This window comes from Acipenser ruthenus, chromosome 1 (assembly GCF_902713425.1).
Source record: "Acipenser ruthenus chromosome 1, fAciRut3.2 maternal haplotype, whole genome shotgun sequence".
Lineage (NCBI taxonomy): Eukaryota > Metazoa > Chordata > Actinopteri > Acipenseriformes > Acipenseridae > Acipenser > Acipenser ruthenus.
Window position 1 is genome coordinate 88,023,717 of NC_081189.1, and position 15,006 is coordinate 88,038,722.

Below are 15,006 nucleotides of genomic sequence, written 5' to 3' on the forward strand. Positions count from 1 at the left end.
CAGAGGCAGCGACTAAATGGGGATCGACAAGAAATAGACTTGTGGATCCTCAAAATCTGTGGCAGATCGGCAACACTGCATGGTGAGTGTCATTTCCAAAATTGTAATGTGTTTGATCACCAATAATATACGCTTCAGTATCTATACTCTGTCATTAGTTTATATCAGTTTAGCGATTGTCTGTTATGGCCTATTACCCAATTTTGTCATTTTGTCTGTGATCACGCGGGCCACAGACTGTCACAGCAGACCACTGACAGTGACACTGAAATCTTTTCAAAGACGATGAATTACAACCATTACAATATGTACAGTAGAAATAAGGATTGATAAGATGGCTTTATATAAAGCAGATGAGACAACTTCAGCAATGGAAAAGTAAACGTTTCTTTACTCACCATTACGTCAGTGGTAAAAAGTTCAGATAGTTGTTTTTAATCCAGAAATACAGATTTATATTCCAATATGGTAATGCCATAACAACTATTTACATGTTTTGTATCCTGATGATGCACACACCGTAATTAAAGTCTCTATATAATTTTAAAAGTGAGTTCCGATATTATGACCATAGGTTTCTGTCAAAAATATTAATGTAACTGAAATACTGTAACTTACTTACTCGTTAGGTAAGCAAGGAAATTAAGAAACAGACAACCCACAGTCGTTGTTTAGCAGTTGTGTTGTCCCCATCTGTGTGTTTTAGGTGACATGACTTTTTCAACAGCACGATCCTTGCTGGATGAATCAACTTTTCTGACAACAACGATCTTAAAAAATGCATCATAACTTCTTCGTAATCCCTTTGATATTTGACACCTTTTTAATCCACTCTTTTTCCACATGATCACTGCAGCTAGTTTTATCCATTTTCATTACTGTATACTGTACTCAATACGCACTTTCGCAACAGCCTTTACTTGAAGACGAGTTATATTTTTCAAGTCTTATTTTCATTACAAAAAAAGAAAAAACCTTGCCTTATATTTGGGCTAATGCGGATATATATGTATATATAAGTTTGAGAAAAAGGAAAACTGCTGTTTACCAAAATGATCAATAAGAAAAAAGAAAAGGATATTTCAGATACTTAAAAAGGTAGAATAATTGATTACAAATCAATTATCAGAACGTTTCGTACAAGTCCTTCATCGGCTGAATACAAAAAAACAGTGCTTTGAAGTTGATAAAAAAAAAAAAAAACAAGTAGTCTTTTAAACAAAATTCCAGAATGTTGATGATGATGATGATGATGATGATGATGATGATGATGATGACCTCAGAATAGAATGTTCATTCCAAATGGCTCCAAAGTGCCTAGTTTGAAAATAAGTTCACATTCCTTTTGTTTCCTGACAGCATTAGTTCCATAGCGTTGAACCATCGCACAAATTGTGATGTCTTCTATAGTGTGGTCTTTTCTGTTAAAATGTCTGGTGACAGGAAAGGTAGAGGTGTTAATTCGTATACTTCTCAGATGTTCCACGAAGCGATCAGCCAAGCGTCGTTTTGTTTCACCAATATATAGCTTGTTACATTTGATGCAGCCAATGCAATATACTATTCCTTTTCAAGAACAAACTTCTTGAAAGAAGCAGATTGTTTATTTATTGTTTTGTTTTATTTACATCCATCATTTGTGAGATTTATTTTAATATCTTCCCATTGTAAACACTTATTGAGTACATTGAAAATCTTAAGCCGCTTTAAAAAAAAACAAAAAAACCTGCCATTCAACTAGTATTAACAAATTATGTGGAAATATATTTTCTATTACCTGTACTGTACTTGGCAAATTGCACCCTATAGACAAGAAATTAGGCAACACTTTTGGAGCTTCAAAAAGCAACATTCTACTCTAAGATACTATAGTGCATTTAATATAATAGTAAGCCGATAATGAAACATGGTAGGGACATTTGACTGTGTATGGTGGTATTTGAGACTTCATAAAAGCACAGAGGAAACACATTATGAAAATGGTGCACTTCTGAAGTCCTGCTTTACAGTGCCTTGCGAAAGTATTCGGCCCCCTTGAACTTTGCGACCTTTTGCCACATTTCAGGCTTCAAACATAAAGATATGAAACTGTAATTTTTTGTGAAGAATCAACAACAAGTGGGACACAATCATGAAGTGGAACGAAATTTATTGGATATTTCAAACTTTTTTAACAAATAAAAAACTGAAAAATTGGGCGTGCAAAATTATTCAGCCCCTTTACTTTCAGTGCAGCAAACTCTCTCCGGAAGTTCAGTGAGGATCTCTGAATGATCCAATGTTGACCTAAATGACTAATGATGATAAATAGAATCCACCTGTGTGTAATCAAGTCTCCGTATAAATGCACCTGCACTGTGATAGTCTCAGAGGTCCGTTTAAAGCGCAGAGAGCATCATGAAGAACAAGGAACACACCAGGCAGGTCCGAGATACTGTTGTGGAGAAGTTTAAAGCCGGATTTGGATACAAAAAGATTTCCCAAGCTTTAAACACCCCAAGGAGCACTGTGCAAGCGATAATATTGAAATGGAAGGAGTATCAGACCACTGCAAATCTACCAAGACCTGGCCGTCCCTCTAAACTTTCAGCTCATACAAGGAGAAGACTGATCAGAGATGCAGCCAAGAGGCCCATGATCACTCTGGATGAACTGCAGAGATCTACAGCTGAGGTGGGAGACTCTGTCCATAGGACAACAATCAGTCGTATACTGCACAAATCTGGCCTTTATGGAAGAGTGGCAAGAAGAAAGCCATTTCTTAAAGATATCCATAAAAAGTGTCGTTTACAGTTTGCCACAAGCCACCTGGGAGACACACCAAACATGTGGAAGAAGGTGCTCTGGTCAGATGAAACCAAAATCGAACTTTTTGGCAACAATGCAAAACGTTATGTTTGGCGTAAAAGCAACACAGCTCATCACCCTGAACACACCATCCCCACTGTCAAACATGGTGGTGGCAGCATCATGGTTTGGGCCTGCTTTCTTCAGCAGGGACAGGGAAGATGGTTAAAATTGATGGGAAGATGGATGGAGCCAAATACAGGACCATTCTGGAAGAAAACCTGATGGAGTCTGCAAAAGACCTGAGACTGGGACGGAGATTTGTCTTCCAACAAGACAATGATCCAAAACATAAAGCAAAATCTACAATGGAATGGTTCACAAATAAACATATCCAGGTGTTAGAATGGCCAAGTCAAAGTCCAGACCTGAATCCAATCGAGAATCTGTAGAAAGAACTGAAAACTGCTGTTCACAAATGCTCTCCATCCAACCTCACTGAGCTCGAGCTGTTTTGCAAGGAGGAATGGGCAAAAATTTCAGTCTCTCGATGTGCAAAACTGATAGAGACATACCCCAAGCGACTTACAGCTGTAATCGCAGCAAAAGGTGGCGCTACAAAGTATTAACTTAAGGGGGCTGAATAATTTTGCACGCCCAATTTTTCAGTTTTTTATTTGTTAAAAAAGTTTGAAATATCCAATAAATTTCGTTCCACTTTATGATTGTGTCCCACTTGCTGTTGATTCTTCACAAAAAATTACAGTTTCATATCTTTATGTTTGAAGCCTGAAATGTGGCAAAAGGTCGCAAAGTTCAAGGGGGCCGAATACTTTCGCAAGGCACTGTAATTACCCTCCTAAGATGAGTTGGACAAAATATCCTTACACCAATGTTAGCATTAAATTAAGATTGCATGAAAGATATAATACAGTGGGCTCTATTCAATTCAGTACTGTTGTTGTTTAAATCATTGCAAGAAGGGAACTTTGAGAAATGCAAGATTGTGTGTGACTAGCTCTTAGGCACATTTTTCCTTTAAAACTATGTAACATGACAGATGTGGTCCTAATTTGATGTTTAAAAGGTGGTGGAATTAGGATCTGTCAAATACACCCTTTGTGTAGTTTAGTATGATTATCTAAGAATCGTATTAAAATATAAGTGTTAAGTACCAAAATACTTTGATCAGAATAAAATAATTTTATAAATATGGAGAGATTGCAGTATTTTCCACAAGAAACTGAATGATCGAAATGGTTGTTTTATCACTGTGAAAACACCTCACTATACAGTAAATAATGTAGTAAAGTGTATGCTATGTATGGTTACCATACTATGTATAGTTGTTGTTGTCTAATGAGTGGACATACAAGTACAATGTGTTTTAAATGCTGCATGTACAGCTTCATGTAATTTTTTGGGGGTCTTTTTATTTGTTTATTTGCAAAATTATTGGTACCTGTTATAGTGAAACAAGTCCTAGGGTCTTACATTTTCTGAATTTACTGGAAAAGAACCATTCAAATTGTTGTATGCTCCAACGAGATCTGAGATCATACTGTGTAACATCGTTAAATAAAGAAGAATGAAAAATGTGTGATGCTATATTTTAATACTGTGCAAGGTAGAAAAAAAAAACAATTTTCAACCAAAACATTTTTATTCCAATTGGCAATCTTATACAAAATACAAGAAGAACAACAACAAAAAGCAACGCAAAGTATGTAGCCTACACTTTTATATTAATATCACATTACTGCCTACAATTAGTTAATATAAGTATGGTACGACGGGGATCTAAAGGACACAGTTCGTGTGGGAGAAGTTAGACAACAAGCAGTGGAAGGGTTGAAGAGCATAGACAGCTGCGCTCTACCAGGTAAACTAAAACTCTGGTGCTTTCAGTTTGGTCTACTGCCGAGGTTGCTGTGGCCACTGACTGTGTACGAGGTTTCTTTGACAACAGTAGAGAAGCTGGAAGCTTTAATCAGTTCATACATCAGGAAATGGTTGGGAGTTCCACGCTGCCTCAGCAGAGTGGGACTTTATGGTAAAGGAATACTGCAGCTACCAGTCTCTGCTCTAACCGAGGAGTTTAAGTGCGCCAAGGTCAGACTGGAAATGACATTAGTAGAGTCACGCGATAAATGCGTAAGGGAGGCAGCACCTGTGTTGAAAACTGGAAGAAAGTGGGCGGCAAAGAAAGCTGTGGAAGATGCAAAGGCTGCCCTTCGAATTGGTGATATCATGGGGCAAGTTCAGCATGGAAGAGGGGGTCTTGGTTTCAGTTCAACTCCTCCTACATGGCACAAGGCGGCCCCAGCTCAAAGGAGGAAGATGGTAGTCAACGAGGTGCAAAAGCAGGAGGAGAGGATGAGGTGTATAAAGGCCATTTCCCAGGCCAAACAGGGAGAATGGATGAGATGGGAGAGTGTGGAACAACGCAAGATTGGCTGGCAAGACCTATGGTCAATGGAACAGAGCAGGATCAGTTTCCTCATCAGGTCAACATATGATGTTCTCCCATCACCACAGAACCTAAACCTCTGGGTAGGAGAGGATCCCTCATGTCCTTTGTGTTCATCACCTGCAACATTAAGGCACATTTTGACAGGATGTAAGGTGGCTCTTAGCCAAGGACGGTTTACTTGGCGCCATGACCAGGTGCTGCGATGTTTGGCCTTAGCATTGGAAGACAAGCGTAACATGACCAATAAGTTGCCACCTGTTCCATCAAAACATTACACACAAAAGACAACATTCCTCCGCCCAGGAGAGCAACCACCAAGAAAAGGTGTTAAAACCAATCCTCGCCCAGGACAACTGGAAGCTGCTAGAGACTGGAAAATGCTGGCAGATGTTGGTCAACGGCTTATTTTTCCACCTGAGATTGCCACCACTAACCTTCGACCAGATATTGTCTTGTGGTCTGGATCAGCACGCCTTGTTCACCTGGTAGAGTTAACAGTGCCATGGGAGGATGCTGTAGATGAGGCGTATGAGAGGAAGAAACTGCGGTATGCTCAACTAGCCACTGAAGCGGAACAGCGAGGATGGAGAGTTCGGGTTTACCCAGTGGAAGTGGGTTGTCGAGGATTTGTGGCACACTCTACAACCCGGTTTCTCAGAGACGTCGGATTCAGTGGCCAAGAGTTGCGTCGCACAGTGAAGAACTTATCTGAAGCAGCAGAGAGGAGCAGCAACTGGCTGTGGTTGAGACGGAAAGATTCTGGCTGGGGACAGGTAAGTAAGCTGGGCTGAGTTGAGTGGGGGACGGAGGGGGGTGATGCTGGGACGCCAGAATCACCGTCGAGCCCTCTTGAGGTGTCGTGGGCTAGTCGACGAAACACTGAGGATGGAAGGTGCCCACTTGAAAACCCCAGAGATGTACCCTACTTAGCTCAATCCAGACGGTTGTCATGCTGATGCGCTGGGGAGGCCGCACTTTGGTTGATCCCCGGAGCCAGCATCGCAGCCGTTGTGTGTGCTGATGCGCCAGGGAGGCAAAATAAGCTGATCCCTGGAGCCAGCATTACACTTCAGCCATTAACACCAGACAGAAGGATATCTACATCATCATATGGAAGGAAACGTAAATGGAGGGAGACACATATGGATCACATTAGTTTACTGTAAAGCTACGTCTTAGTTGGTGCTTATCTTGGCGAGAGCCGAGTTCAAATCAGCATGAAGTTTTAACATCTACTCTCGTGTAATGGAAATCATGAAGATCTGGATACGTCCAGTGACTGCTGTGAATAGTGCAGCTGGCAACAAGGGAAAGACCTTGTGACAGCCTGGAGAGACAGCTGACAGGAGGAAAGAGACCCCACTGGGGCTGGTAAGGGTTAGCTACCCTTGTCGGCAGTATCCAGCTCTGTGTTTACAGGATGCTGGAGACACCCGCCCAAGGCTTCTAAGAAATTAAAGAGAAAAATACCCCTAGAGTCTGCGAGAGCGGGGGCGGAAGATGACTCAACGTTGGACAACACGGTTAACGACTTAGGAACGGAAACGGATATGAGTATGGAGAGTACTTCACAAAAGACTAGTTCAAGATCTGCAGTTAACAAAGACATGGAACTCCAGGTTTGTGTCTGCGGCTGGAGCAAGGTGACAACGGTCAGGGGTTTGAAGATTCATCAAGGGAGAATGAAATGCTTGAGGGAGAAGGGACAAGGGCCTCGCATTGATCAGTACTTCTTACGAAGTCAGTCAAGTCAGTCGAATGAAATCCAGCGACAGGAAGCAAACCACAGTTCGCAGGATATCAGCACCCCTGTCATAGATGTGAGGAGGACTTGCATGGACACAGTTAGTGATGAACCTAATGATCCTTGTGAACCCGGTCAGACAAACCAGCATAAGAGAGAAAAGAACCTCAACGGGCACAAGCCTGGAGTTAAATGGCCAAGAGCTTGTGAGAAAACTGCATGGGACACAGTAAACACAGATCTCTGCGTTGCATTGGAAAGATTAAGTGGAACAGTTGAAAAGAAGCTGGATAAATTTGGGGACATCATCTACGCATATGGAAGTGAGAGGTTTGGAGTTAAAAAAAGGAAGGAAAAAGTACAAACTATTCCTGGAAAGTCTAGACGGCAGCAGGAGATTGAACGCTTAGTTAGAGAAAGGAGACAGCTGAGGAACCAATGGAGAAGAGCAGAACAAAGTCAGAAGGAGGGACTCAATCTCTTACAAAGGGTCATAAAAGATAAGCTTGCAACATTGCGCAGAGCTGAGCGCCTACGGAAACGCTACAAAAAGAAGGAGCGTGCGAGAGCGAACTTTTATAAAGACCCATTCAAATTTGTAAAGAAGTTATTCACCAGTGAGAAGAATGGCACACTAAAAGCATCTAAGGTTGAGCTGGAGAGATATTTGGAGGAAACACATACAGATTCAAAAAGGCAGGAGCCTATGTCAGTTCCGTCAGACATCCCACCTATCAATCCACCAGAATACCAAATGGAGGACTGTGCACCTAAGTGGAAAGAAATAGAGCAAGCTGTGAAAAAAGCAAGGGCTTCATCATCTCCAGGGCCTAATGGAGTTCCGTACAGTGTACAAGAGTGCTTCAGGAGTTCTACGAATTCTGTGGAAATTGATGAAAGTGGCATGGGAAAAACAGGTTGTACCAAGAGCTTGGCGCCGAGCAGGTGGAGTCTTTATACCTAAAGAAAAAGATTCTACAAGCATCAGTCAGTTTCGTCCCATTTCCCTATTAAACGTAGAAGGCAAGATTTTCTTCAGCATTATTGCTCAGAGATTGTCAGCTTACCTATTAAAGAACTGCTTCATTGACACTTCAATACAAAAAGCGGGCATTCCAGGTTTCCCAGGTTGCTTAGAACACATCAATGTGATCTGGCAACAAATTCAATCAGCTAAAAAGGAGAGGAAGGAGCTCCATGTGACATTCCTGGATTTGGCTAATGCATATGGTTCAGTGCCACATGAACTACTTTGGGCAGCATTTGATTTTTTCAGTGTACCGATGACAATAACAAATTTAGTGAAAGCCTATTTTGGAGATTTGCAATTCAGTTTTTCAACTTCAGAATTCAGCACTACATGGCAATGCCTAGAGGTTGGAATAATGGCAGGATGCACCATTTCTCCACTGGCTTTTACCATGGCAATGGAAGTAATCATTAGGGCATCAAAATGGGTAGTAGGAGGAGAGCGCTTGGCTTCTGGAATGCGACTACCACCAATTCGAGCATACATGGATGACATGACAACCATGACTACAACAGTAGCCTGCACTAATCGATTATTGGGCAAATTAACCAATAACATTGAATGGGCACGAATGCAATTCAAGCCCACTAAATCAAGGAGCATCTCTATAATTAAAGGCAAAGTAGTAGATAAAACATTCTTCATTAATGGTGAGGCAATACCAACAGTGTCTGAGAAGCCAGTGAAGAGTCTTGGGAGATGGTACGACGGGGATCTAAAGGACACAGTTCGTGTGGGAGAAGTTAGACAACAAGCAGTGGAAGGGTTGAAGAGCATAGACAGCTGCGCTCTACCAGGTAAACTAAAACTCTGGTGCTTTCAGTTTGGTCTACTGCCGAGGTTGCTGTGGCCACTGACTGTGTACGAGGTTTCTTTGACAACAGTAGAGAAGCTGGAAGCTTTAATCAGTTCATACATCAGGAAATGGTTGGGAGTTCCACGCTGCCTCAGCAGAGTGGGACTTTATGGTAAAGGAATACTGCAGCTACCAGTCTCTGCTCTAACCGAGGAGTTTAAGTGCGCCAAGGTCAGACTGGAAATGACATTAGTAGAGTCACGCGATAAATGCGTAAGGGAGGCAGCACCTGTGTTGAAAACTGGAAGAAAGTGGGCGGCAAAGAAAGCTGTGGAAGATGCAAAGGCTGCCCTTCGAATTGGTGATATCATGGGGCAAGTTCAGCATGGAAGAGGGGGTCTTGGTTTCAGTTCAACTCCTCCTACATGGCACAAGGCGGCCCCAGCTCAAAGGAGGAAGATGGTAGTCAACGAGGTGCAAAAGCAGGAGGAGAGGATGAGGTGTATAAAGGCCATTTCCCAGGCCAAACAGGGAGAATGGATGAGATGGGAGAGTGTGGAACAACGCAAGATTGGCTGGCAAGACCTATGGTCAATGGAACAGAGCAGGATCAGTTTCCTCATCAGGTCAACATATGATGTTCTCCCATCACCACAGAACCTAAACCTCTGGGTAGGAGAGGATCCCTCATGTCCTTTGTGTTCATCACCTGCAACATTAAGGCACATTTTGACAGGATGTAAGGTGGCTCTTAGCCAAGGACGGTTTACTTGGCGCCATGACCAGGTGCTGCGATGTTTGGCCTTAGCATTGGAAGACAAGCGTAACATGACCAATAAGTTGCCACCTGTTCCATCAAAACATTACACACAAAAGACAACATTCCTCCGCCCAGGAGAGCAACCACCAAGAAAAGGTGTTAAAACCAATCCTCGCCCAGGACAACTGGAAGCTGCTAGAGACTGGAAAATGCTGGCAGATGTTGGTCAACGGCTTATTTTTCCACCTGAGATTGCCACCACTAACCTTCGACCAGATATTGTCTTGTGGTCTGGATCAGCACGCCTTGTTCACCTGGTAGAGTTAACAGTGCCATGGGAGGATGCTGTAGATGAGGCGTATGAGAGGAAGAAACTGCGGTATGCTCAACTAGCCACTGAAGCGGAACAGCGAGGATGGAGAGTTCGGGTTTACCCAGTGGAAGTGGGTTGTCGAGGATTTGTGGCACACTCTACAACCCGGTTTCTCAGAGACGTCGGATTCAGTGGCCAAGAGTTGCGTCGCACAGTGAAGAACTTATCTGAAGCAGCAGAGAGGAGCAGCAACTGGCTGTGGTTGAGACGGAAAGATTCTGGCTGGGGACAGGTAAGTAAGCTGGGCTGAGTTGAGTGGGGGACGGAGGGGGGTGATGCTGGGACGCCAGAATCACCGTCGAGCCCTCTTGAGGTGTCGTGGGCTAGTCGACGAAACACTGAGGATGGAAGGTGCCCACTTGAAAACCCCAGAGATGTACCCTACTTAGCTCAATCCAGACGGTTGTCATGCTGATGCGCTGGGGAGGCCGCACTTTGGTTGATCCCCGGAGCCAGCATCGCAGCCGTTGTGTGTGCTGATGCGCCAGGGAGGCAAAATAAGCTGATCCCTGGAGCCAGCATTACACTTCAGCCATTAACACCAGACAGAAGGATATCTACATCATCATATGGAAGGAAACGTAAATGGAGGGAGACACATATGGATCACATTAGTTTACTGTAAAGCTACGTCTTAGTTGGTGCTTATCTTGGCGAGAGCCGAGTTCAAATCAGCATGAAGTTTTAACATCTACTCTCGTGTAATGGAAATCATAAAGCAAGTTCTAGGTTTCGATAAACATATGCACTTCTGTGATACTGGAACGATACTGGAACTCACTTTGTCAAGTAACCCTCTTACTATCCAATGAACCATCAGATATTAAAAACGATTTAACATTTTACAGATGCTGTGTGTTTGTTTTCCAATAAATCATATAATTGGAAATATTTAACAAATTTAATTAGTTTTTAATTTTGTACAACAGATTTAACATTCCATAAATAATATTCATTAGAAAATGATTCAGTACCATCAGCCAATCATCTTCCAACTTTAGCAGGCATCTGTCCGATGGTAGAAGCCCGCTGCTATGTCACAGGCTCACAGCATCAAGTGTGGATCAAATTTAAAATCAATCCACTCAGGTAGACTTTTTCATTTTGACTTGCCGTAATGAAAACTCAGTTCACATCTATTTTACAACAAATACTAAACAAAAACACAACTGGCCGAAGTTTATTTTATAATCTGCCAAAACCGCCAATCAATACTTTGCACATCGAAAGCAACCAGTCCTGCACCGGCAATGGCCAAATCAGCCAATCGCAGCTTGAGTGGAGCTCAGCATCTTTCAACAACAAACCGAGACCCAGACAGTTCAGTAATACTGCTCCATTTAGATATCTGGCCATATGAACTTTATGCAACTCTGACAAGTAAAAAGGTTTTTTTTTCTCTAATTATGTATGTGATCCTTTATGAACATTTTGGGGACTATTTTTCTGAAGCTTGTCTCAGTGGAAGGGTACCGGGCGAATAATTACAAGTTCAAAGTAAATCTAGGTTTTAAAGAAAATAATGAGAAAATAATTTTCTAATAGCGATAGTGCCCTCTCAAAGGCTCTACTGTGTGATACTTGACCTTGACGATCTTTAGTGCCCTCGCCATTGGCTTGGGACACAACTCCCATCGTGGTCAACTACCACATGGTAGAGCCTTCATCGGTGGGCACTATAGCTTAAGTATACAATGGTTCTACCGTAAACCAACACAAGTCATACATAGGCTTTGTAACTTGCTATTTATAAGATTCTCATATTTTCCTGGAAGGATGGTGGATTCCAAATTTTCCATAAAATGCAGTATACATGATGTTGCTTTCACAGAAAATGCATACATTCAGTAAGCCGTAAATGGTTGAGCACAAAAAAATAAAATGTTAAAAAGAAAAATATGCAAATGTATAGAGGTAACCCCCCAAAAATGTAGAATATATATAAGGTATAAACGATGAAGGGCCGTGCGGTTCCCATGAAATATACGCAAGACTGGGTGTTGAATAGACCCGCGGTGAAGTCAAGTGCCTTTAACCACCCAGAAGTGAGTATATTTCATGGGAACGGCCCAGTGGTTTATACCGCTTGTAAAACGGCTATTTCAAAGTCAATTGTCGTTTAGGTGATGAAAAATAATTAAAACACTTTTTTAAATTAAAAAATACACTTGTATTATGTGTACATCCACAGTGTTATATAGTCCCAAAGGACATAATATTTCATTTCAATAATTTGTTTTAAGTTTTACTTGTTAAAAATAAACCGCACATTTCCATTTATTGTGAATTTCTTCATTGAAAGCGGCATCTCATAACTAGAGGGCAGAGTACAAGCTGGTGAAGAGTTTTTCTCTGGGTGGAGTTTCTTGAAACTAAGGAAATGGTGTAGCTGCAATGGAGGCTGGAGTCTGATTAAAGGTGAGTTTAAAGAGAAAATGTAACTTTGCTGTTTTTTGTTTTGTAGTGTTGGAGTCCAGTAGCTTAGCAAACTGCTTTCAGATTGATGTCTGGTTACAGACATTATTTCCTTTCATGCCATCCTGACTTCTGAAAGTAGGTGCACCGCTGAGCAGCGTTGCATGAAACTGGCTTTGTTGCTTAGTTTTGGCACCATTTCGCTGAAGAAATGTATTCCCATCAGTTCTAGTGTTCAGGATTTGCAGAGGAGCCCTGAGTGGTTGCCGGTAAAAGGCTGTTACATCAGAAGGGTATTTTAGCAAACATTTTTTTAAAGCTCTGCACCGGACAACTGGGGTCACAGTGTTAAATAACTGGAGACTGAATACTGATCGCCAGTTGAGCTTCTTTCACTGGCATAAAATGTTCTCAGAATGCTGTTGAGGTTTTCTGGACTTATTTCCTTAAAATTAATGTCCATATGTTTTTCTTTAAGTCAGCCTTTAAATAAATTAATGCTGTAGTCTTTTATGTGTCTACTGTAGACAGTTTATGTAGCACTTATGATTATGTTGTCCAGTATCCATTTTCCAGGCAGAAAGTCACGTTTGTGAAGGCAAAGTTTGAAGGGAGGTTGGGAACTTTCTAACTTGGACCAAATATGTCTCCACTCACCCCAAGTCCATCTCATGTAAGAAATTAATGCGTCATAGCAAATATCTTCTTGTCTAGTGTTGGTTGACCTCCTTCTGGTATATACCAAATTACATGCAGCTTCTTGCAAAGGATGACAGTGCTGACAAGTATATAAAAGAAATACTTGTGCAATAGCTATTGTCCTTTGGCAATCAAAGACAGAAGGGCTTGCGTCCCTAACCAGTGGTCCTCTCAATGCAGAAGGTGAATCACATAGTTTTTAGGTCATTCAACCAACCTAACCATATTTTCTGCTTCCTGGTGCATGAATGAAAGAAATTCACAGGAACACATGTAGCAATTATTACCCGCCTCCAAATTACCAAGCTTCTTGAATGCTTTCAGTTCGTCCTTGGACAAGGTCTTTAGTTTGTTCCCACCAACAAAGAGCACTTCTAGGCTAGGAGCTAATCATGCTTCAGGTAGGCTCATGAACTTGTTATTAGACACATACACCTCTTTGAGAAAAGGCAGGTTAATTGTAAAGAAATGTTGCTGTCAGTCTTCAATTTCTACATGTAAGGAGGCTGTGTGGTCCAGTGGTTAAAGAAAAAAAAAAAAATAGAAAAAGCCATTTTTTTTTTTTTTTTAATTACAAGTGGATTCTACTCAATGGTATATATTGAGCAATGTCATTAGTGTAGGAGTCTAATGAGAGTTGTAGTCCAGTGCAGGTTCAGTCTATGTAACTCAGAGTGCAAGTCAGTATAAGACATTAGATTCTATGGAAGGCAACTAGGAATCTAAAGTACTCCTATCTAAACAGAATCCTATTTTGTTTTTGTACTTCAGTAAGTTAACAAAGATTGAATTAATTTTATTATGAAGTTAACGATTCATTTAAAATCACATATAGTATTTGGGTAGTTAAAAAAAAAAAGAGAAAAACCACAAAGAAAGTGACTTCTATAATTTCAAATTGTTCTATATAAAGATATAAATTAAAGATTCAGCTTTATAATAAAACAACAAATTATCACAACATGGATAACATGAAAAATGACATGCAAAAACTAATTTTATACTTTGCTAAAAGTATTTGTGCAACCTTACATTAGTATTTTGTGTGCCCACCCTTTGCTTCCTTTTGCAGTCTTTTTTTGTATTTCAAAACCAGTTCCTGGCATCTTGCCAGATACATTTTTGCACATTCTTCAACACATGCAGCTTTGAGTTTGACTTTGGTTTCCGTTTTGCAAAAGCAGCCTTTAAGTCAATCCACAACATCTCAATGGGATTCAAGTCTGGGGACTGAGATGGCCAATCCATAATCTTCCTTTTTTTCAGAAATTCCTTTGTAGACGTCACAGAATACTTAGGGTTATTATCCTGCTGGAATACAAACTTCCGTCCAATAAGCCTTCTAGCACTGGGTAACAAATGAGAGTGCAACATTTCTTCGAATTTTGCAGCATTCATTGATCCTTCTACAATAGAGCTACTTCCTGTTATCCTGTGTTTGTTTATAATAGTCCACACAGTGCTTTTCGGAAAACCAAGTCTTTCTGCTATTTTTCTGGTAGTTTCTCCTTTTTCGTTTAGTTGTATCACTGCCATTTTGAGATCGTTGCGGTACTCTTTATTTTTAACTATTTAAAAAAAAATTTTTTTTTGCTTTTTTAAAATCACAAATTTCCAATTTATTTATTACAGCACTTGATTATATATTTTATATTTGTCATCAGGTGTTGGGTTTTCAATAATGATAATTGTCAATGTGTTTCATACGAAATATGTTGTTTGCCCACATACTTTTGTCAAAGTAGTAAATGTCATTTTATGCATGCTATGCAATAATTGTTTTATTATAATATCTTATCTTTAATTTCTATCAATAGAACAATTAGAAATTATACAAATCAATTTGTTTGCAGTTTTTTTTTTTTAACTGCTCAAACACTTGTCTCTGACTGTATATCCCAATACAATCTCTTTTTGTTAAAAAGCTGA

At 40.7% G+C, this 15,006-nt stretch overlaps 1 protein-coding gene across 1 annotated transcript; it reads right to left on the bottom strand.

Annotated features, from left to right (window-relative positions):
* Positions 1-11,302: 11,302 nt before the first annotated feature.
* Positions 11,303-13,467, bottom strand: LOC131736893 (toll-like receptor 2; the record flags this gene model as incomplete). Its single annotated transcript, XM_059022529.1, has 2 exons — positions 11,303-13,258; positions 13,300-13,467. Coding segments are annotated over 2 exons (516 nt in total), but the record flags the coding sequence as incomplete, so codon positions are not given.
* Positions 13,468-15,006: the final 1,539 nt, after the last annotated feature.